This window comes from Coenobita brevimanus, chromosome 27 (genome assembly GCF_032717465.1).
Source record: "Coenobita brevimanus isolate Jiangsu-jjx chromosome 27, ASM3271746v2, whole genome shotgun sequence".
Lineage (NCBI taxonomy): Eukaryota > Metazoa > Arthropoda > Malacostraca > Decapoda > Coenobitidae > Coenobita > Coenobita brevimanus.
Genome location: NC_136980.1, coordinates 18,502,469 through 18,528,725, shown reverse-complemented (window position 1 = coordinate 18,528,725; position 26,257 = coordinate 18,502,469). Strand labels below are relative to the sequence as shown.

Here is a 26,257-nt window from a genome sequence, read left to right as displayed (position 1 = left end):
AACTTTTCCATGCACACTTCTACATTTGTCCAGAACTCTTCTCTCACTCTTCTAGCACGATCTTGCGTTGGTGCATACACACACACAATCGCCCACATTTGTATTCCAACTTTCAACTTTACCCACACAATCCTTGATCCAACTGATCCATACTGTCTTATGCTCCTCTTCCATCTTTTACTCACAACTATACAAACTCCTTCCTTTGCCCTCTCATTCTCACCTACTCCTGCACATATACCCCATCCATACTCCCATTCTCTCACACTTTCTCCTCTCCATTTTGCAGTTATTCCACATACATCCACTTTCGCATCCTCAAGCACCTGGACAATCTCTCTCTCTTTCACCTCATCATTCGCTCCCCTTACATATATATATATATATATATATATATATATATATATATATATATATATATATATATATATATATATATATTATATATAATATTTATAATGTATATATAGAGATAGATAGACAGATTGAGTGTATATATATATATATATATATATATATATATATATATATATATATATATATATATATATATATATATATAGTCTTAAAAGGTATGAAGATATTCTTGTGGGGAAATACATGTATAAATATGTATGCACACTGACACACTGATGCCTTTTATTGGGAAATCAACAGCATGCACACAAACAGGAGGGATGCACTAAAACTGCTTGTTGTAAATTAATATCAAATTTTAATTTAAATGCATTTCTCTAGTTTCCTAGATCATCAGTTAAAAGTAGTGGTCCAGGAAGATGTGTGCTTCCTACAAGTGATTGATAGCCACTGATATTTGGTATTAATTGTCCACTGTTGTTAGTTTCATTTCGAGTTGTGTGAAGCTTCAGTTGCCCCACTTTCGTAATTCGAAAAAAGGTTCGTTTTTTGAAGCTGTAATTGGTTCAGTGTCTCATAGATCACTGTTCAGTAATTATTTAAATTTACTTATGAAATATTATTCCTTTGATTTTCTTAATATAGGATCATCCCTTTTTACTTTATAGAAGGGCATAATATTGAAGTTTGGAGAACAGTTTTTTGCACATTTAGCTATGTGGGTATTAACATATAAACCTTTACTGTGATTAATATGATCCCTATGTAGGTTAGTACGAAGCCTGAGATTTGAGGTCTCGCCTATATAAATCTCTTTGCATCCACTGCAGCGAAACATCCACTGCAGCGGATTACGTAAATGCAGTTTTGTGTCGAGGATATCATGTTTTCGTTAATTTGGAATGTATAGTTGGCACTGGGAAAAGTAAATTGACTGCCTTCAATTATTTCCATTCAGAGTTTACATTTTTTGTCTTCACATCTTCACTTTCAAACTAGATATGTTATTAAACCTAGCCCTTGTTAAAATTCTTTTTAGATTATTGGGTTGCCGCTTTGCTTAAATTAAGGAGACATCTTTATATATTTCTTGTGTTTCGGATGCTTTTTGAAGGACATTAATTGTACATGAGACTTCTTTAAAGTGATCATCATAATTGAGGTTATAGGTTGTCATATAATTATCGTATTGTGTGTGGATCACTGGCTGTTCCTGGGCCACTACTTTTAATTGATGACCTAGGAAACTAGAGAAATGCATTTTAATAAAACTTTGATTTTCATTTACAATAAACAATTTTAGTACATGCCTCCTTTTTTGTGTGCATGCTGTTGATTTTCTAATAAAAGGCATCAGTGTGCATATATATATATATATATATATATATATATATATATATATATATATCAATCATCTCATCAGCCGTTTGAGTGTCCACTGCAGGACCGGCCTATCCCGACAGGAGTGGGGACAATATAGCCAATGTATCTCTACCAAGTGGCTTAAGATGTCTGGTAGAGATTGTATGCAGAGTAAGAAGTGCTTGTAAGTGTAATTGTTGTGTTGAAATGGCTTTGGATATGTGTGTAGTCTGTGAACCAAGTGCAATCAGCCCGCGCAAGCTGACTGGGTGCAAGAATACTTTAATGTATGCAACACTGGTTCAACCACAGCACCCCTTGTGTCCGCTAATGCAGTACGTGGTCAGAAGAACGCTCCCAAAGTTTATTACCCTGGCGGAACGCGAACCCTCGTTCTTCAGTGTACGAAAACGCACACTTTACCACTATACCACAGAGGTTCCACATATATATATATATATATACCTTATATTTATATATATATATATATATATATATATATATATATATATATATATATATATATATATATATATATATAAAAGTGGTATTTTGATTAAAGCAGTGAGAAAAACCGAAAAATAAACAAAAATATATTTAGTATATATATATATATATATATATATATATATATATATATATATATATATATATATATATATATATATATATATATACTGAATATAGTTTTGTTTATTTTTCGGTTTTTCGCACTGCTTTAATCAAAATTATTTTTCTAAAAGTCATTAAAAAGTCAATAATACACATGTAATATAAACTAACAGTTACTTTTCAAAAGTAGGCTACTGTGTAAAAGACAAAGGGGAAAAATACTGGGTTTTGCTTGACAGACAAGCGGACAATCAGTTATCTCTCTTAACTCATATTTGTGTCACAAGAAAGAGACTAGGAAGAATTCAGGTATATACTCATATATTTTTTACGTTTCCCTAATGTATATGGATTAAACCTGGCGAAAATCCGTAACACGTTTCAGCTCAGTCGATGGAAATATTGGGAGATTAGACGGTTGATTTGACTAGTAACCATGGTTACTCATTCCTGCGACATAACTGAGCTTTTTCGAATTTGACACCTTGTCAACATTATAGTCAGGTTCTGGATGTGACCCAGATACATCAAGCTGTAGTTACGTAAGGGGTTAAGTTTGTCAGTTTTGGTCCACTCATATGCAGATGATTCAACACTTCACAGTTCATTCACACTCAAACACCCATTTACAAAGACTAATATCTCTTACTTTCAACTCAGTACAGCCATCTCCATAAACCAAGACTTATCTATGATCAATGAAAAACAACCTTATCTCATTTAATGCTATTAAAACCAAATATATACAAATTACTAATAGGCAAATATTGCCAGATTCATATATTGTACAGAGTCCGCAACTTCTTGACTGATGAGCAGTTAGCTATAATTTATAAGATTCATGTGCGCGCTCAGCTTGAATATTACTCACCTTTGTGTAATGGATGTGGAGAGGTTGCACTGAAACTACTTGACAAAATTCAGAACAAAGCTGTTGGAATTATTAATAACCTTGCTATTATTAGTAAACTACCTCCCCTACTAGTAAAAAGGGATGTTACGTCTCCCTTGCATTATTTTACAGATATTTTTATGGCAAATACTCAGACAAAATTGCGTCCATTGTACCACCTCTCCATGCCTTCTGTCGTGCTACATGGGCATCTGGCAGCGCTCATGACTGCAATGTCGCACAGCCATATTGCAGAACATCTGCCTATCAGAATTCTTTTATTCCCCGAACTGCATCTTACTGTAACTCGCTTACCCGGAGTTGTTTCCCTCCAAATATATATATATATATATATATATATATATATATATATATATATATAGTCTCTCCAGAGGCATGAGTATGTGGTAGGTGGGGGCTCTCACCATCCACTCACTCGATGTAGTGCTGCTCACGGATGTCTGCCCTTTCCTCTTCTCCATCCTTCTTTCCTTCCATCCTCCTCTGTCTTTCTTTCCTTCATTCTTTCTTCGTCCTTCTGCCTACAGGCAACTCTACACTCTCTCTTCTTTCTTTCCTTCATTTTTTGCTCTTCCTTCTGCATGTGGGTGAATCTACACTGAGCCAAATGGAAATGGTTTCCTGTACACCTGGAAACCATTTACTACACTGGGTGGTAACCACATAACCGAATTATGGCGTCTTGTGGTTTAGTGGGTAATTACGGTGATTCAATCGGATTGAGCCAGTGGAAGTTTGTGTCCAGGGGATGGTTAGGGTTTGTTGCTCTCATGGTGCCACTCTAGTATGAGTTAGGCAGGTCACTCTCATCTCAGATGTCAGGAACAGCTTTTTTTTATACCAGGAAGAAGGAACCAAAGGCCATGAGCCCAAAAACTGTTCCTACCAAGAGAAAAACAAAATAAAAGAGCCAAATTCAAGATCCGATCAGTTCGAGATGCCTGGACACAGTGCGTTTGAAAGGCTGGAGGTCATAGCTAGCAGGAAATACAGACAGAGGGAGACAGTTCCAGAGTTGACCTGTTGCATATGTGAAGGACTGGGAGTAACATTTAATTCTTGCATTAGAGAGTTGGACAGAAAAGGGATGAGAGTTTGCTGCCAGATGGGTGCTGCGCACCCATCATAGATGTGGAGGAATGCAAGCAAACAGTTCGGAGGAATAGTGACCATTGAAGTAGCGATAGAAAAAAGATAAAGATGCAACAGTGCGGCGAAGAGAAGAGGTTGAATGCAGCCAGTAAGAGGAGGAGAGTTAATGTGACGAAAAGCCTTTCACTCCACCTTATTGAGAAGAGTTGTGTGGGGAGTCTCCCCACACATGAGAGTTGTACTCTACACAAGGGCAAATAAAACCCATGTATAGATTCAACAATTGTGCAGGGTAAAGAAGGAACGGAGTTGGCTTAGCACACCCAATCTGTTGGAAGCAAATATGACGAGAGATATAATATGATCTTTCCAAGATAAGTCCCGAGAAATGAAACCCCAAGCATGTTCAAGGATGATGCAGGATTGAGCTGAATATTATTAAACAATGGTGGGTACACTTGTGAAAGATTTTGTCGGGTTGACAGGTGTAAGAACTAAGTCTTTGATGCTTTAAAAACAACAAGATTATTTTTACCCCAGTCAGAGATATGAGCCAAGTCAGACATTAGGTGTGCCATAGCCTCATCCCTTGTTTGTTGAAGTAACTGCTGAGATGGATGTTGCGGGAACAAAATGGAAAGGAGAAGGGTGGAGTCATCAGCGTACGAGTGGATAGGGTTATATGTACAGCTTAGAAGGTCATTGATGAATAAACAGAAGAGAGTTGGTGATAGGGCAGAGCCCTTAGGAACACTACTGTTGATAGATCTAGGAGAAGAACGATGGCTGTCTACAAAAGTGGCTATAGAACGACCAGAAAGAACGCTAGAGATGAAGGCACAGATAGAAGGATAGAAACCGTAAGAGGGCAGTTTGGATGTTAAAGATTAATGCCAGACTCGACCGAAAGCCTTTGAGATGTCAAGTGCAATGGCACTTGACCCGGTGTCTGAAAGGAAGGTGAGAAGATTGCCAGTGGGGCGTCCCTGACGGAACCCATTCTGACGATCAGAAAGAAGGTTGTGATAGGAAAGATGCTATAAAATTTTTCTCTTAAGAATAGACTCGAAAACTTTTGAGATACAGGATGTAAAAGCAATTGGACGATAGTTAGAGGGTTGGGAATGGTCACCCTTCTTTGGGACTGGCTGAATGAGAGCAAACTTCCAGAAAGAAGGAAAGGTACAAGTTAATAGACAAAGGCAAAAGAGTTTACCTAGGCAGGGTGTAAGTACAGAAGCACAGTTCTTGAGGACAACAGGGACTCCATCAGGCCCATATGCCTTGTTAGTATTGAGGCCTGTGATGGCAGAAAATACATCAGCTGAAGAAATTTTAATATCCATGAGAAAGTCAGAGGGGGGAAGTGATGGAAAAACAGCATGAGAATCATCTAAGGTGGAGTTGGAGGAGAAAGTCTGAGGGAAGAGATCTGCTTTATCAGTAGAAGTAATAGCTGCAGAACCATCAGAGTAGAAAATGGGAGGGAAGGACATTGATGTAAAGTTGTTAGAAAGTTTTTTGGCAAGGTGCCAGAAGGAGAGGGAAGAATTCGAGTTGGAGAGTTGAGAGCATTTATTAGGGATGACATTTTTAGCAGAGCGAAGAGCAGACTTAACACGATTCCGGGCAGAAACGTAAAAAAGATGTGATTCAGGGGTGGGTTGGCTCCAGTACCTTTTATAGGCCCTCTCTTTGTTGCGAACAGCATTAGAACAAACGTGATTAAACCAAGGCTTTCTTGCATTAGTCAAAGGATATGAGAAAGGAATGTATGCTTCCATGCCCGAGAGAATAACCTCCATAACGTGCAAGGCACACTCAGATGGCTCACGGCCATGGAAGCAATAATCATTCCAAGGAAAATCAAAGAAGTACTGCCTAAGGGCCTCCCAATCCGCAGCTCCAAAGTGCCACAGACGACGTTTCTTTTGAGGGTCAGCAGGCCGTACTGGAGCGTTAGGACAGGTTAAGGTAAGAAGGCTGTGATCGAAGGAGCCCAACGGAGAGAAAAGATTAACAGTGTATGCAGAAGTGTTAGTTTCAAGGAAGAGATCAAGTATGTTGGAGCTCTCTCCAAGGCGGTCAGGGATACAGGTAGGGTGCTCTACAAGCTGCTCTATGTCATTAAGGATAGAAAAGATGTAGGCTTGTTCACCAGGTGGATCAGTGAAAGGAGAGGAGAGCCAAAGGTGGTGAGGAACATTGAAATGTAGAATGGAGATTTCAGAGAAAGGAGAAATAGATAGAATGTGTTCCTTTGTAGAAGTAAGATAGTCGAAGGATTTTTGATAGTCGGTAGAAATGGGGGATAAGTAAACAGCGCAGATATATTTAGTCAGAGAATGACAGGAAAGCCGAAGCCAGAGTGTAGAGAATTCAGAAGAATCGATTTGAGGAACACGAGAGCAAAATAAGTCGTTGCATATATATACACAACAGCCACCTTTGGCTTTGAAATTAGTATTGAAAAAGAAGGAGGATACAGAAAAGGGTTTGATGTCAGTTGCCTCAGACAGCTGAGTTTCAGTTAGGAAAAGAAGGTGAGGTTTAGAGGAGGAGAGGTGGTGCTCAACGGAGCGAAAGTTAGAGGAAAGGCCGTGAATGTTGGAAAAAATGTAGAAGGAGTCAGGCAGTGCTTCCAGGCAGCTCGAGTCGTCACCACGAGAGGGGCATAAGGTGGGGGCATTTATGGTCCCCTCCCCCCTCTGGGGACTTCGAGGATGTGTGTTGTGAATCCATGATTTGTTTTTGAATGTTCGAAAAGGAAGTGTAGTGTGTACTGTGCACGTATTTTGGTGTTGATAGAGAAACTTGTAGTGGAGAGCATGATGGCCTACTCTATGTGTTACTGAGACACTGAAATAGTTCAGCAAAGGAGGATGGTCAGGAACTAGTCCCGAGGAATGATGAAACGGGAGCTCCAGCTTTCCCTGTCATCAGGTTTCCATCCACCTTGGGAGTACTGCCCTGCTCGACTGGTGCTACAGTCAACGTCTGCTTGCCTGACCCCGGGCTCCTGCGCTTCTCGTGGGGCAACTTAGGATTAGATGATTTTATATATATATATATATATATATATATATATATATATATATATATATATATATATATATATATATATATATATATCCCTTCGTGGGCCAGAGGTTACCAAGTCATATGGAAGGCCAATGGGGTCCTGGTGGACCCCAGAACTTAATGGTGGATTTCTGCCATATACATAAAGTTATATATACTAAACTTTGAACATATGTTGCCCAGAACACGGCACGCAGAGCCAACCCACCAAGTGTCCCTTTCTGTTTTTGGTTTTTTATTATTTAACAAAATTATTTCGTTTTATCAAAATTTTATTAAAGTTTTTTGTATGGAAGGACTGATCCTACACTTATTTGAATGTCTGTTAGTGTTCTTGGAACAGGTTCTCAACATAATAAGTTCATGTAGGAAGTAAATTAGCATGCTCATAAAATAAAACTATCGTTGTAATGTTCAAATTTGATACAAAGATGTTTTGTTTTCAGTATTACACAAATATAAAGAAAACTTAATTCTTTTCAGGAGAAAACAACTAAATGATCAGTACATATCTCATAAATACCAAGAAAATTGACTTCTATAAAGAGATGACAATAGAAAAACTATCCTTATAATGATCAAACTTGATACAAATATTTGTTGTTTTCAGTATTACACGAATATAAAGAAAACTTAATTTTATCAGGAGAAAACAACTAAATGATCAATACACATCTCATAAATACAAAGAAAAGGGACTTCCATAAAGCAAAAACAACAAAACTATCCTTATAATTATCAAATTTATTAAAAAAAAAAAAAATGTTTCACATGGCAGGCCCGATGGGGTCCCGGCGGACCCCACTAATATTTATTGCAATGCCACTCCTAAATGGTGCGAGATATTTTGCTCAAATTTTATGTGCATATAAAATAACCATCTACAATAAAAGTCACGGGAGGCCTGGATGTGAAAATAAAAAATAGCTTAATGGCAACATGTTAAAAATGTGCTGCGGTCATCTATATATATATATATATATATATATATATATATATATATATATATATATATATATATATATATGTGTGTGTGTGTGTGTGTGTGTGTGTGTGTTAGAGAGACACACATTACACGTGTCTGTACAAATGTTTTTTACGTTCTTGACCCATAATCGAACCCCAGACCTCCAGACAGAAGTCAGGCACTGATGCTACTACACCACGACGTAATAAAAGCTGTGACATCTGAATTTTTTGATGAACCAGGTAAATCCATTATGAGAGGATATATTTCAGTCACAACACATTAGGATATTTCACAGCCCCACGCAACTCAGCAAGTGACAGAGCAGTTTTAATCTATCCCAGACACAACACGAGCATCTTTATATGTTGAAGAGACACATTTTATCACGTCGTGGTGTAGTGGCATAAGTGCCTGACTTCTATCTAGAGGTCTGGAGTTCGATCGCCGGTCAGGAGTGTAAAAAAATATTTGTACACACGCGTGTAATGATCTCTCCAATATATATATATATATATATATATATATATATATATATATATATATATATATATATATATATATATATATATATATATATATAATACTAGCAGAGGTACCCAGCATTGCCGGATCAAAAAGGCGAAAACTCAAATCCTATTTGTTTTTAGTTCAATCCTCCTTTCTATTCCAGAAAGACCATGTACCTCTTATGCTTTCTGAGAGGAATTAAAAGAGGTTCAGGAACTTTCCATTTCAGCTTTTGCAGACTAACGCGCAGTATTTGTGCGGACTTGTTTAATTTTACCAGTGAGCTCAAATGACCTCTAAGGTCAACCTCACACAGCCTATGTCTGGACTGGAGGTCATGTGAGTCCCCATGCCAAAAATTGGACTGCTGGGTCCAGTCGTTCGAGCGTGTATTACCAGTGACCTCAAATGACCTCGGAGGCAAACCTCACATAGCCCATGTCCGAAGTGGATGTCATATGAGTCTCCCTGCCAAAAATTGGGCTGTAGAGGCACCCGGCGTTGCCCGTGCCAAAAAGGTGAACACTTTATCGGTGACCTTAAATGTCCCAAATCTGAATTTTGACCCTCCCTAAAACCATCCCTCAGTCATCCTGATTCAGAACATATGTGGGTCTGGGTGTCTCTGGTGCTTGTTTTCGGCGTGACTGAAGGTTAAACAAGCAAACAATCAGTGAGGCTCATTTATATATATGTACTATACATATATATATATATATATATATATATATATATATATATATATATCCCCCCTGTGGGGACTAAGATGCGAATGAATGTGTTTGAATGGATGAGTAAATGGGGAGTGTGTCGTCCTGTCTCGACTACCTCCCTTTCCTTGGGGGAAGCAGCCTAGATATATATATATATATATATATATCTTTCCCCCCTGATTTTATGTATATATATCTATATATATATATATATATATATATATATATATATATATACAGACTTAGGAAGACTTAGGATTTTTTTGGAGGTGCTACCCAAATATTTTTGGGCATTATTCAAGATCCCTTTCGTCTTAATACCCTGATTTTTTTTGCCGAGTAATGTAGTGATCCCCCTTTATTTGTTTTTTATTTACCCTTGGATATTGCAGAAACGGATTAAGTAAAGCTCGAACGAAAATTGAGACACCTGCAGTTTATTGAGCTCAATACTATTCATACGTCATATAGAGAACAAAAAACATATAGTTACATATGTTTATAATAAGGATGCAGACATTCAATAATTCTCAATAGGCCGTAACAAAATAGATTAACCAATCAATTACGATAATCACAAACTGTCAAACTGTGGCATGTAACTGAGCTCCATGTTACATACTCAACTAAATAACACACAATTTGGCTCTTTATTACATTCAACTATTTTGTGCTCACTCATCAGCTTGGTCGGAGAGATACACAAATTGCATTCGTCGGCTGTGTTTCCTTGCCAACACATCAATGACTTGGATTATCAGAGAGTACACGATCGTGGATAATCATTAACGCAGGTCCGTTTAGGCGTTCATTTGTCATCGTGCTCCTGAGTCAAGTCTTCAGCCTACGCATGGCGCTAATACTTCACTCATTCTAACAGTTGGTCGCGGGAGTAGTGCATACAAGGCGTAAGATGATCCTGATGTTTGGATAAAAAATCCTCATCCACAAATGGCAAAGCATCTCGTGGACTGCTAGGTACCTCTTACTTCCATGCTTTCCGTTTTCCCATTTCCTACACCCACAAACTGAGCTCAGCTTCTAGTGCATGCGTCTCTGGAAGATCATGGTTGAATGATGTTACCAGATACTGAGTTAACTCCTTGATTCCAGTATCAGATTTCAGGACAACTGCATTCTTTGAATGGCATTCTTCTCATTCAACAGTTGTTCTAAATGATGAGGATATTAGGATGGTAACATTGCGTTCGTTGATGTCCGTTACAGATTCAGCAGGAGCACTGTTTCGGAGTGTCTGTCTATCTCACCTGCTGGGGATTTTGACGTCCAATTCAAGTGTTCCAGCAATGTCTTTTGCTTGCTCAAAGCATCCATCATGGAAAGAATCTACATCTTCCCTCATTGAACTAACCAAGTGTTTGATATCATTGACATCTTCATAAGCACGGATGATGTCAATGCCACTGGTTTGTAGCTTCATACACAGTCTTTTTGTAGCCGACAACACTTTACTGGTGAGAACACTAATTCAAACTGTGTAATGGACAGGCACAGGCTTCGAGCAGCACTGATAGTTTTCCTGTTCTAATCATTGGGTGAGGTCATTATATCCTCCATGCATGCAGTGATTGTAGGTAGTAGATCCAGGAAAACTTCCTTAGCATCAGACAATTCAATCCAACGTGCTTTTCAAACATTGGGTAGCTTGGTTCGGCTGGATTGGCCGTCATCAGACCTCATTATTGAGCACTCCAAATGATTCTGGCGTTTTGGAGTTATTTAAAAAAATTCTGGCCTTACTGATAACAGTCATCATATTGGACACTGGTATGACTTTGCAAGCCTTCATTATGCATAAGTTCAACTGACTGGATTTGCAGTGAACGTGAATTGCCTCAAGCTCTACTTCCAGACCTTGAGTAGCTGCACCACGTTATTTTCATGCCATGTTGCCTGCTCCAGCATTAGATTGTCCACGGAGATTCGCCATATCGAGTACTAGTTTGGCAGGTATAGTGTACAATATTTTGTCAGCACTGGCACGTTCAGTTGTCCCAGTATCACACTCCGCAAACTCCATGAACACTTCTTGGATGTTATCGAGAGAATCCACAATGGTTGCATATATCTGCTGCCTCATCTGCACAAATCGAGAAATAACGAGCATTATTTTTTGGCAGTGAAGAAAGTATCCTGTATTTGCCGATCAGTTATAGAAATTAGTTCAGTCTTGACTATTTTCGATGTGTTGGCTGCATTCCCAGTGTATTTCTGTAAATAATTCGAGAATTGTTCGTCACCGCTTTTGGCTCGATATCTCAAGCAGGAGATGAAGTTTCCATGATTTCGGTCTGGTTCTTTGAAGATATCTTTCTTTGAATCTACACACCCACGGAGTGCCACATTCTGCTCCCCATTTGACATATTTGGCATAAAATTGTGGAATTTGGCAGTTTTGCTTCTCAGGAATCTGACAAACCTGGCTCTATGGTCACAACTACCCACACACACACACACACACACACACACACACACCGTTGTATCATATGCTCCGCTAAATACTAGCAGTACCGTATGTATGACCTTCTGTCATCGTCTGACATAGTTATTTGCGTACTTTGGCCAGTAGATTGTGTTTGGTAGGTCATTGTTTGTAGTACATAAAGCCGATACACACACACACACACACACACACACACACACACACACACACACACACACACACACACGACAAGCATTCACACTAGCAAGAAAAAAAAAATGCCCGTGCAATGTTAGAGAGTGAAACAAAAAATTTAGTTGGAATGGAAAAATCGCTCCCCCTGTGAAGATAGCTCACTGGGAAAGAAGGGTGTTGCCCGGGCAAGTAGGGCAACACCCCCGCGTCCGTTTCACACACACACATATATATATATATATATATATATATATATATATATATATATATATATATATATATATATATATATATGAACCAGAGGTTTGAATCCACACCTTTATTGTGGCATTTCGAAAGAAGTGGTTGCATCATAGGGCCTGTAAGTCACAACTGTAAAAATGTAAATTAGAGCTTCGAAAAAAAGAAGAAAAATAATATCATTCTTGCCAGCAACACAAAGGACAAACATCCTCATACCCACAAAATACAACGATATCATTATTGTACACCTAAATATTAATGAAAAAGTAAATATTTTAAATAATGATAAAAATACTAGTAACATAGTAGTGACACTGACGACTCACAGTCACCAGTTTCAGGCCTTTGTATGGGCTGAAAAATACTTTGCAAATCGACAGGTCCGTATCACTCCAGTTATGAGCTAAAAGTTTTTATTTTCTTTTTTTGCCCATCGTCCATCGGTGACGAAGCCCCTAGTCATTAGGGCAAATAAATGTATACACACACACACACACACACACACACACACACACACACATATATATATATATATATATATATATATATATATATATATATATATATATATATATACCTAAATATTAATGTTGTTTCATTTGTTTTCATTTTTCTATTATTAATATATTTTTAACAATTTTTCATATTTCAAAACTTACAAAATAAGGAAATAATATATAATTTAATAACCTCAGACTCACAAACTTAACATACAAATGGCAATACTATAGCATAGCCTAAACCTACACTAATGGTGAAAGTACCTCGACCACGAGAACACCATCAACTGCAGATATGTAATGCTTTTCTACATTACACACCTGCACTCATCGCCTTCTGACTGTCAGTCTAGGCACAGGCTAGTATAGGAGACAACCAGGGGAGTCAGGAACTATTCCATATAAATCAGCTGTCGACCCGCATTAGGATAACTTATACAAGATGATTGAAAGTATTTACATATGTACAAAGAGGGAAGCACCTCACCCAACAGAACACCATCGACTGAAAGTGCCCAATACCTTTGTATTTTGCACACTCGCACTCATCAGCTGTTGACTGTCAGGCGAGGCACGGTTTAATGTAGAGGACATCAATATGAGAAACAGATCATTCAGAAGCGGGAACCATTTCAAATGCGTCAACTGTCAACCATAATTAATAATACACTATATACATATTTACAGTCAATAAAAACCAGAACCACAAAGTAATAAAGTCACATCACTCTGATCAATCCGGTCTCTCTCAAGAAAACCAGTAATTTATCAATCATAAAGATATCCCCATCACCCAAGATGGTGCAAAGGCTGAAGGCATCGTCTGCTGCACTGCAGTAATTTGTACGTGAAGCGTGTTCACAAATAAACAGCCAACAGCACAGGATGATAATGATCAATAGATAACACCACACCACAGATGTTACAGTGCGTTGGAAATCGTCTTTCAATGTATGGCAACATATCAGTGAGACGTGAGCAATTCATTCTCTGTCATGCAGACGGTCTCTCTTCAAGGCAAATGGGATGATTTGCTGCAGCCCAGTTGCCTAGAAACGGGTTACATGTTGGAATATTTAGTCCGGTCCACTGACCCTTCTGAGGGAGAGACTCAACTGTACATCACGAGGAATGTCCCAAGTCTCCAAGAGCTCCACAGCCGACGTCGCAAGTAAGTCAGCCTGCTCATTGCCATAAATACGACAATGACCTGGCACCCAAATCAGCGTGAAGGACTTGTTGCATGAATGCATTTTATTTATAATGCGGCCCTGCATCTCGTAAGAATCTTGTGCAAGATGCAATTACATGAAGGGCTGACTTCGAATCTGGGAATATGACAAATGAGTCATACCTAGAATTTAGAGCATAGTCTATGGTTTTATCAATAACAAAAATATCGGAGGTAAACACAGATGTATGAGTCGGCAACCGATACCTGAGGGAATATTCAGTCGACCAGACACTAACACCTACACATTCACTCAACTTGGAGCCATCAGTGAACAGTTGGTGAGACTCCCAGATGACTAAAGATGATGTTACAAAACAAGTGGTGGACTTTCACCTCCGGCGCCTTGGCTTTCGATACTGGGAAGCATGAGACATCAACAGTGAAGCCGGATGGCTCCCAAGGTGCTGTATTTTTAATCGTCAACTAGTCACAGTCACTGAGTTCCACACCAGACTCCTGAGCCAAAAAGTGGAGGAGAACAGCAAGTGGCCGATGAATCCCCCTGCATAAGATGGTGGTATTGATGCAGAAGGGAACAGGCCATATTGCCGATATACTTTTTCTAAATGTTCTTAATCCATTAATCCATAGGACATTGCCACGTGGTCTTTACAGAATTTGAAAAAGGTACCACCTGATTATCCAAAGTCAAAACACAGTTAGGTACGTTAAAATTAGTAAAAACTAGAGCGGCACACTTAGGGATGGAAAACTTAAATCCCCACTGCAAGGCCCACTGGTGGACAGAATCAAGGGCTGCTTGAATCCGCCCAGCTGAAAATTGTGCATTACGGGAAGAGTGCCACATTGCACAATTGTCAGCACGGAGTATTTAAGATTCCTCTGGATTGGGGGCTGATGACAGAGTATCACTGATCATAATGGTAAATAAAGTGGGACTAATCACACTTCCCTGAGGTACTGGATAAATATATCCCATGTTTCATTACGGGGCAAGTTGACAGAAAATTCTGTCCCTCAAGAAATTTGAAATAAAAATAGGCAAATTACCTTGTAAACCATATGTATAGAGCTTCAGTGGTATACCGTGTGACCACGTCATACCGGTGGCTTTATGCATGTCCAAGAACAAACCTATCATGGATTCTATATTGGCAAATGCCTCTGAAAAACAATGTTCCAAACTCATTAAGTGATCTAGTGACCTTTTGTATTTACGGAAACCACACCGTCGATCATTAACAAATTCTTTGGCTCTAAAACAAAAAGAAATCTATTATTAACCATTCGATCCATGACATTACATAGACTAGAAGTGAACACATCAGGACGAAATGAAGTGGGATTCATAACACAACCAGCCTCTCTGGGTATCGGTATATGATGTGCGCAAAGTGCAATGAGTTTGGGAACGTTCAGGATAAACAAAACTCACTGTACAATGCTAACAGCTTCATCACGTTTTCCTGATTATGATGCTGGATTGTAATGTGCGTGCTAGTGTCTGGTAAGGACTGATGTCTACAGGATTTAAGGGCAAGGAGCATTTTGTCTAACGTAAACTCTTGGTTGTATGGGGAGTCTACGTTTTCTGTGGCAGAGAGTCTACGTCTTCTGTGGCAGAGTCTATTTTTTGTTGCTCAGCCGTGCATTTATGGTGTCCAAAACGCTGGTCGTAATTGGCTGAGCTTCTTACATGACAAAAACTCTTGGCGAGAATGTTAGCTATGTCCACGGGATCGTCATGGATTTTATTATTCATTTGCAGTTTGGTAACAGGGATGTAAGGGTTTTTATTATCTAATATTTTAATGGTGGATCAGACTTTACTTAATGGTGTAAAACCATTCACAGTGGGCACAAAAGAAACCAGAAGTCATGCATAGCCCTTCGAATAATTCTCCTTGCCTCAGCACGTGTCAGTTTGTATGCAACAAAGTTTTCCTCAGTTGGCTGACAGTCAAATATCACGCATTTCCTATTACTTTTCCTTAATGTTTGTCGGCAATCTAGCCTCCACTAATCAACTCTATGCTTCGCATGAACTGTAAAAGTCATAGTAATAGCAGCCACATCCCCGTGTAATATGGAATTGGTTTAAATTTCTACTTTTACATTTATGGTCTCCCAAGATATATCTAAATCGGCGATCCTTGAGAAGGATTTCCAGTCTGCTTTCTTATGGTTAAATTTTGGAGGTGCAGGGTTCAAAACAATGTCGCATGTAGCCTATTGGAAAGTCAGATGGATAAATGGTCACTTCCCAAGGAGTCATCATAAGGGTCCTACGAGAGATGTTGACGTATACCTGGGGAGGCCAGAGATAAGTCAATAGCCGAGAAGTTACCAGGACGATTATCTACACGAGCCGCTCTACCATCATTCAGAAGACAGAGCTTGGACTTTGGTATTAGGTCGGCTGTTCCCTCCCCACGACCATCGATCAAGCTACCCCACTGCTAGTGATGGGCGTTAAAGCCGCCCAACACTAACTTATTCCTAGGAAAATGTTCCAAAAGTGAATTCTGAGCATCACTATCAATGGGACCATGTGGTGGACAGTAGAGAGAGCAAACAGATACGTGGCATTAAATTTAACATTGCACGCGACCGCTTCCAGAGTAGAATTTAAAACCACTTTTGTTTGTGGGTGTGATTTGTGTGTGCATATGGCAACTCTGTGACCATCATATCTTCAAAAGGAGTTTTAAAACATCTGAGTCGATATGATAAACCCGGAACGTTAAGGTAGCTACTACAGTCCGTTAAAATGTTAAAGGGACAAATGATGAAAATTTTTTGCTATGCCCAGTGAAAGTGAGCTTACGATATAGGCTACACTCAAAACCATGGTTATTGCGGGTTAACTTAAGCTAAAAAAGTGGGAGAGATTTCTCATGTTCTGTTTCTGAGGTGATCTTAATATCTGAGTGTTAACCATTGAAATAGTTAAGAAAAAGAGGGACATGTTCTAATGGTTTAAAAACAAGAAGCGTGTCATCAGTATATGTTCGATAAAAAAAAGGCTTAAAAGCAAGGGGGTAAATGGCTAGCCATAAGGATTCATAAATGCACAATAGAGCATTGGCTAACGTGGGGCCCACTGGGGACCTATAGCCACACCGTCACAAAGCTTGTAAAATTTACCATTAAACATGAACACTGTGTCCTCAGCTGCTAACCATAATAACTCCTTAAACTGATCACGGTTAATCTCTCTGACACATTCTACTCCCTCAAATAAGTTGTTTATACAAATATTAACAGTTTCGGCTAACTGTATATAGGTAAACAAAAATGTTACATCGAAACAAGCCATAAAGCACTCATTCATAGAGAAATTACAAATATCCTTAACAAATGAAAATTAATAAGTAGTAATATACAGAGCCCTAGTTTTTGGCGATATTAGGGGTACACGAAATTCAGCCAAGTTATAGTTGAAAGTACCGATAGCCGAGAGAATGGGCCGTATGGGAACATGTAGTTTATGAATTTTGTGTAGACCGTACAAAACATCCGGTGAAGAGCCAGTACTGAATGGTAAATAAATTACCAATTAAAAGGAGAGAGAGAGAGAGAGAGAGAGAGAGAGAGAGAGAGGAATATATTGTCAAATACCTCTTGGCTGGTAGTATCTGCATCTCTTAAGGGCACGTCCACACGCGTGCTTAAACAAGTGTTGGCAACATGTGAACGTTTGTTCGTCCAAAGATTCCCTGCACCTATAGTGCAGGCCGGGCCATACATTAGCCCGGTCAGTGGGTTATGGGCTGGTTAAGAAGCAGTAAGTGGGGAAGACAGGACCTAGGGATTGCCCAGCACACACGTCCTGTCTCCTGACTGGCTTTGTGGTGTGTGTAACATGTAAGCAACACAGTAACGAACTCGCTGCAAACATGTTGGGAACAGCAGTGTCCGGATCATGATGGCAACATCATGAAGTCTCAGCTGCCTGGTATGGACACACTTATCCCGTCATCTCTGCTGCCAGTGTTCGAAGCTGCACTGAAACATGTTTGCATACATCTGTCCAAATACTGCTGCAAACATGTTCCCGAACATGTTGCCAGCTGTGTTGCCAACATATGTTCGATTACACGTGTGGAAGCGCCCCAGCTTTCTCAAACACCTATTAATTCTATCCTCAAACTTCAGAATAATAGGGAAAATATCACCAAATACTGAGGATATATATATATATATATATATATATATATATATATATATATATATATATATATATAAAGATATATATATATATATATATTGGAGAGAGAGAGAGATTTTATACTAAACGTAAAAAATCATGTATAATCAACAGGGTAATTCACTTAGCCGTTGAAGTCCGTGACATATATAGTATCATGATTTGGTTTCAGCTGACTATTGTATATAACTGCGGAGATTATTTTCAGCTGTAGTGGTTAGTTATACCTTTCATCACCACATTCACTCAAGGTCCAGTAAATAGCCTGGTAGTTGAAAGAATACTCTAAGAAGGCAAGCTATGAAACCTTATCCAGATTAAGATATCATCAACATCACAAAAATCTTTTAAAGTATAACAAAGAACGTGGTTAACAGAACCGAGGTATTTACATAAATAAAACAGGACACATTCAGATCCTTCTTTGACCTCTTATTTTTGCTTAATACTCGGCAGGACCAAGCAATTTCAATTAAATCCTAGAATTGGAGTACATTTTTAATGCTCGTTTGCTCTGACAAATACTGTGGCATTCCACATGTGTGCATTAGGAGCGCTCCGTAAGTGGATTCCACAATTTATCTATATGGTTAGTCACAAACGTTGAATGGGGTGATAGTGATAAATATGACGGTACAGGACGAGTGCTTTCATAGAATATCGTACATTATATGGACCCAAGAAAAGTTGATCGTTAAATTTTTCATAGTAATTTTGGCATTCAGATATAGCACAAATGTGACATCCCACAAATGTGGATTCCACATTTCGTATAGGTATATCAAATGCTGCCGAGTGCAACTCACGGCGTCCACACTTCGGTTTAACCATACGGCCATTAGCCTCTTCTTGCTGCTTCACCAGCGATAAATTTGTTCTTTGGTGAGACATTTGGATCCGTATGGTTTATACAAATTTCATTATTCTTTCGCCTTTAGAAAGCTCTCCCATCTTGGATAAAATTATTTGGAAATAGTAAGCAAGTATGTGATTGGGCATTTGGACGTGAATTATTCTTCACGCATCACTAGAATCCGAAACTACGTTCTCTCCTGAGCGTTATACATATACCTGTACATATAATGATGTACAACCGAAGGCTGTGTGCATTTACATAATTCAGCATTCTCGATTATCCTGGGATGAGGCACAAGACAGCACGTCAACAATTGGATGAACGACCCTAGTCTCTGACTATCCCTATTGTCTCTGGCATGTAATTCCACTATTGTACTGTACTAACCAGCTGAGCAGAGAACCGTGTCACTTGTATGAACCCCCGCTGTCCCTCAGCATCATATTAATAGAAACAAAGGTATTTACGTCCTCAGGCACATGCCAAATAATAAGAACAACTTGTTTTATACTCGTCTGCGTCTTCTATGACGCGCAGCTTATTTTCTGTCAACTTGTAACTACACCTGTTGAATCACTGTAGAGAATATTGTTAGGAGATACTTTCAAGATAGAGCTGCAGATTGTTCTCGTACAGTACTATTGGCTGATATGCTAATAAGTACGCAGACTTTTGTTGGCAATTACCATTGTTTGAGGCATCCCTATGTTTGTGTTTGTATGTATGTATCTCTCTATGTATGTGTGTGTGTGTGTGTGTGTGTGTGTGTGTGTGTGTGTGTGTGTGGAGAGAGAGAGAGAGAGAGAGAGAGAGAGAGATGATTACCGGTGATCGACGATTAACTAGTTCAAGAATTAAACAAGAAAACACAAGCAGTTCATAAACAGCCTTCAACCCCTTATGTTAGATCACCAAAATTGCCAGCCCGTCTGCTTCATGGTTCGAATCCTGGTGCGGGCAGGCGGCGTCACTCGATTCAGGTCCTCTCACCCTTAATTTGTTGGTAGGTAAAATAAGTTCATAGAGTAACACCCAGGGAAAGTAACTGCAGTAACTAGAATGATGCAGGGCCCTTGTATTCCACTTTATTTGGTGAAAAAACATGCCACAGGCTCAAAGGCCTAGGTTACGGCGAAGAGCACCGCGGCTAAGAGCCTCATGGCGTTGTCCCTCACCTTGAACTTTTGCCGAATGAAAATGTAGTTATAATAATAATAATAATAATAATAAAAATAAAAACAATAATAACAATTATAATGATAATAATAATAAAACCAATAATAATAATAACAATAATAATAATAATAATAATAACAATAACAGCAATAATAATAATAATAATAATAATAATAATAACTGATAAAAATAGTAATGATAATAATAACAATAGTACTCTTATCTATTGCCAGATGCCTTAATCCCATACGGGGTGGCCACAGACAAATCGCCCCCATGTCACCCTGTACCTCGCCATTTCATTGCCCTGCTCCCAGCTCACCCCCTCCCCCTCTCTCATATACCTCTCCACTCCATTCCACCTCATCCTTGGCCTCCTCCTCCCTCTCCCCCCCTCCGCCTCACTCACATACACTCTCCTCGTCAGTCCCTCACTCTCCATCTTCTCCACATGGCCAAACCACCTCAATGTGTTTCTCCTAACGCTTCCTATCACATCCACATCCACACCACAACGCTCCTTCACTTCCTCATTTGTCAGTCTGTGTCTGCATGTGACTCCACATGCTCCTCTCAAATAACTGATTTCCACAGCTCTCACTCTTGACTTCTGTCCCTCCAACAAGGTCCAAGTTTCACTTCCATATGTTTAGTGGAAAAGTTTCTAGAGAAGGGAAAGAAGTTGTATGCGGCTTTCATGGATTTGGAAAAAGCATATGACAGGGTGGATAGACAAGGATTGTGGAAAGTGTTAAGAATAAATGGAGTAGATGGGAAGTTGTTGAATGCTGTGAAGAGTATGTACGATGGTGCGAAGGCTGCAGTGCGTGTGGATGGTGAACTAAGTGAATTTTTCTCTTTGAAAGTTGGATTGAAACAGGCATGTGTCATGTCTCCATGGCTGTTCAATCTGTACATGTATAGGGTAATAAAAGAGGTACAAGGTAGGGTAGTTGATGTTGGAGTGGCCCTGGTGAGAGAGGATAGTGTTTGGAGACTCCCTGTACTGTTGTTTGCAGATGATACTGTGTTGTTGAGTGAAGACGAAAGGGAGCTGCAAGGCTTGGTGGATGAGTTTGGGAGAGTGTGTAAGAAACGGAATCTAAAGGTGAATGTAGGGAAGCGTAAAGTGATGGTCTTTGAGAGAGGTGAAGTCAGTGAATGTACAGCGAGGTTGGATGGTGAGGAATTGGAAAATGTGAGTGCGTTTAAGTACTTGGGTAGTGTGATGAGTAAGGATGGAGGTTTGGAGGGTGAAGTGCTTGAAAGGGTACAGCAGGGAAGAAAGGTTGCTGGTTCTTTGAAAGCAGTGATAAGAATCAGGGAAGTGAGCATGAAAGTGAAAAAGTGACTACATGACAGTATTGTGATACCAGCTCTAACGTACGGAAGTGAAGGTTGGACGTTGCTGGAAGGACACAAGTCAAGAGTGAGAGCTGTGGAAATGAGTTATTTAGGAGGAACTGTGGAGTCACATGGAGAGACAGGCTGACGAATGAGGATATAAAGGAGCGTTGTGGTGTGGATGTGATAGGAAGCGTTATGAGGAACACACTGAGGTGGTTTGGCCATGTGGAGAGGATGGAGGGTGAAAGACTGACGAAGAGAGTGTATATGAGTGAGGTGGAGGGGGGAAGAGGGAGGGGGAGGCCGAGGATGAGATGGAGGGATAGGGTGGAGAGGTATATGAGAGAGGGGGGCGTGAGTTGGGAGCAGGGCACTGAAATTGCGGGGGACAGGGCGACTTGGAGGCGACTTGTTTGTGGCCATCCCAAACAAATCTATCTATTCCGTCTGGCAATAGATAGATAGATAGATGTTACAGTTGATATCACAGTACTGCAATGCAATAGCTTTTTCACTTCCATGATCACTTCCCTGTTTCTTATAACTGCTTTCAAGGAACCAGCAACCTTTCTTCCTTGTCGTACCCTTTCAAGCATTTCACCCTCTAAACTTCCATTCTTACTCATCACACTACCCAAGTACTTAAATGCACTCACATTTTCCATTTCCTCCTCATCCAACCTCACTGTACATTCACTGACTTCAGTTCTCTCGAAGACCATAACTTTACACTTCACTACATTCACCATTAGATTCCATTTCTTACACACTCTCCCAAACTCATCCACCAAGCCTTTGCAGCTCCTCTTCATCTTCACTTAACAACACAGTATCATCTGTAAACAACAGTACAGGGAGTTTTAAAACACTGCCCACTCCCACAAGGGCCGTGGTACCTCAGGCAGTAGAGAGATGACCTGCATCCTACTGGACCCAGGTTCAAATCCCCGCTGGGGCAGGGCACATTTTAAGGATTTGAATTTAATAAAAACAGACTTTACCGATCTACCAGAAGACCCGCCGACATGTCGTAAAAATACCCCCTAATGCCAATACACCAGTCCTGTATGAGACAGCCCTAGCATGTATTCAGTATGGACTGTGGGTGTTAGCGCCGATGTGGTGGCATGTAGAGGTGTAGGTATGTAGGAGGACTACTGGGCTTGGGAGGAGGCAGTGAAGCCTATGCCCAGAGTCGGACACACACACACACACACACAAATCCACTGCCCTACCCTGCATCTCTTTTAATAACCCATCCATATACATATTACCCCATCCATATACAGATTGAACAACGATGGAGACATGACACATTCATGTTTCAATCCAACCTTCAAAGAGAAAAATTCACTCAGTTCACCATCCACACGCACTGCAGCCTTAGCACCCTCAGACTGTATATACTTCACGGCCTTCAATAACTTTCCATCTACTCCATATATTCTTAATACTGTACTTTCCACAATCCTTGTCTATCCACCCTGTAACATGTTTTCTCCAAATCCATGCAGGCCGCATACAACTTGTTTCCCATCTCTAGACACTTTTCCACTAAAGATCAAAGAATGAATATCTGGTCTACACAACCTCTTTTCCTAAAAACCTCCCTATTCTTCTCCAAGTAATTCCTCTGTTATTTCCCTAACTCTGTCGATAAGTATTCTACCATATACTTTTCCTATTATGATAAGAAGACAAATGCCTCTATGATTATCACATACTGTACTTCTTTTTCCCTTTTCCTTTGTACAAGGGAATAATTATACCTGACTTCCAATCCTCCGGGACTCTACCTTCCTCCCAGGCCAATCTGCATATCTTCCACATCCATTCTACTACTATCTCTCCTCCATGCTTCAGCATTTCAGCACACATTCCAATAATTCCTGGGGCTTTCCCCATTTTAACTTTCTTTATTGCTTCCACAACTTCCATCCTATTGATTTCTTCCTTTGTTCTCACATCCCTCCTTCTCCCAGCCATTCCCCAGCCACTTATACTTGCATTACTTTCATTCTTTATGTTCAATAATTCCTTAAAGTGTTTTCTCCATCTGCTCATTTTCCCCCCCCATCTCCATTAGTAATCTACCATTTTTATCTTTCACTCCCCAGCTAACTTGTTTGGCACCCTGTCTAACTTACTTTACCTCTTTCCAGAACATTTTCATACATTCCCTCTACTTTACACTCAGATTCCTTCCCAGGTCCTTATCCACTCTCTTCTTACTCTTACTAATATTTTCGCCTCTCTCCTCCTCTCTACATATAACACTCTCTTCCGTCTCTCAACTTCTTCCACGCCCCTGTTTCTCATCCACTCACTATATGCTTTCTTCTTTAGTGCCACAACCTCTCTCACCTCTTCATTCCACCATGCTGTTCCCTGCATGCCCTTACGTCTTCTCTTCACCCCACACACCACCTCACATGCTGCACAGATTTCTTCTGTGAATATCTTGCTCACACCTTCCACTTCCCCCATCTGCTCCAATCCCTATATCCCCAATCACTCGTCCACTTCCCTCTTATATTCTGCCTTTTTTCCATCCCCTTGTAATCTTTCCACCCTCTGTGTATGCACTACTTCCTCCTGTCCTTCCCTTCTTCTATTTCTCCATTTCATTTGGATTTTTATTATGGCCACCACCAAGTGGTGGTCAGAAAGTCCACTCCCCCAACCTTTATGTACTTTTGCATCCATTACACATCTTTCAACGTTTCATCCACACACACATAACCAGTCATTGCCTTCCGTTCATTCAGTCAGCCACCCACCATTTTCATCACTTGCCACGTATACCTACGGATCACTTTGTGCCTGAAGAGCATATTGGCTATCACCAACCCCCTTCCAGCACAACTGTCCACTAAAGCACTGCCATTCTCATCCATCTCTGCAGGCACATCCCACTCACCAACTACTCTATCCACCTTCACATTCCCTACTTTTCCATTCATATCTCTAATCAAAAACACTTTCTCATTCCTTTTATATTTTTCCATGCACACTTTAACATTTGTCCAGAACTCCTCTCTCACTCTGCTTGACGATCTTGTGTTGGCGCATACGCACACACAATCGCCCACATTTGTAGTCCAACTTTCAGTCTTACCCACACAATCCTTGGGCCAACCGATCCATACTCTCTTATATTCTTCCATCTGTTACCCACAACAATACACACTCTTTTTTTTTTGCCCTCTCATTCTCACCTACTCCCGCACGTATACCCCATCCATACTCCCATTCTCTCACACTCTCACCTCACCATTTAGTTTCATTTAATCCAAATACATCCACTTGCGCACCCTCAAGCATCTGGACAATCTCTCTCTCTTTCACCTCATATTCGCACCCCTTACATTCCTCATAGCTATCCTTACCATGTCCTTTGTTCGGTCCTTAGTCGTCACCTTTTGGTCAGTCCTGGTCCGAGGCTCCTTGTTTTATTTTTAGTTAGTCGTTTTCCAGGAAGGGGCACTAACCCTCCGCCAACCCACTTGTTGTCACGTAGGGAACACGTGTTCGTTGGTTATAAGATTACCACCCAGCGTTGTAAATGCTTTCTTGGTTTACAGGAAATCATTGGGCTTGCCACTCAATATAGAGCTACCCTGAAAAAAGATTACCACTACACTTAGTGTGTGGATGATGTGCGTCCCCACCTACATAATAATAATAATAATAATAATAATAAAGTGTACCATCTTTTGTGGCGGTGACAGGTGTCGTGGGTGAGGGCGAGGGACATACATCTGCTGACAGCCGGCCTTACCACCTACATATCAGACAACAGGTAGGCCCATTATGGCCTGTTTGCGTGTTTTATTGTGTGTATCAGTGTGTGTGTTTTCCTGTCTGTGTGTCTGCCTGCCTTCCTGCTTGGTTACCTGTTTGCCATGGGTGAGAGACAAGGACTTTAACCTGCTGGCAGACGATCTTACCACGTTCACATTTGAATACAGGTGTTCACTGGATCAAAAAATTGTCAGTGATGACTTAGGGGGAAACAATGTGACACTACAGATCGTGGGTGCTGCCAAATCCCAGATAATTCAATTCTATGTTGATATAAATGGTTTCTTAACAGTGGCGTATATATACTGCTTGCTTAACACGTCCTTGACAATACTTTAGCATACATATATCCACATGATAACAGATAAATTATCTCCGAACACCAAGAGCTTTAGTCTTTGTTTAAAATGTCATCGGACCACTCCTTTGCAATATATATATTTTTTATCCAGTGTACCCTAAGGTCCTATGTATGCTGTTTCGTTGTTTACCTCTTTGGTTGTCAGTCTGCTTGCCTGTGTATGAGTTGCCCTATTTGTATGCTGTCTGTTTTCCTCTCTCTGCCTGCCTGCTTGTATGTCTGTCTGTCTCGGATGAGGTCGAGGGACACTGACATACCAGTACTTCCATCGGCCTTACCTTCCGTAGCTTGGGTGATTTATTATGTCTGTTTTATAGTCT

At 40.0% G+C, this 26,257-nt stretch overlaps 1 protein-coding gene across 1 annotated transcript in view; it reads left to right on the top strand.

Moving 5' to 3' along the window:
* LOC145394480 (uncharacterized) overlaps nt 1-26,257 on the top strand; it is a 109,966-nt gene that overhangs the window by 20,051 nt on the left and 63,658 nt on the right. Inside the window, exon 7 of the mRNA XM_080268333.1 lies at nt 25,504-25,574. Coding sequence (XP_080124459.1) covers nt 25,504-25,574 — 71 coding nt within the window. The remainder of the gene's footprint in view (nt 1-25,503; nt 25,575-26,257) is intronic.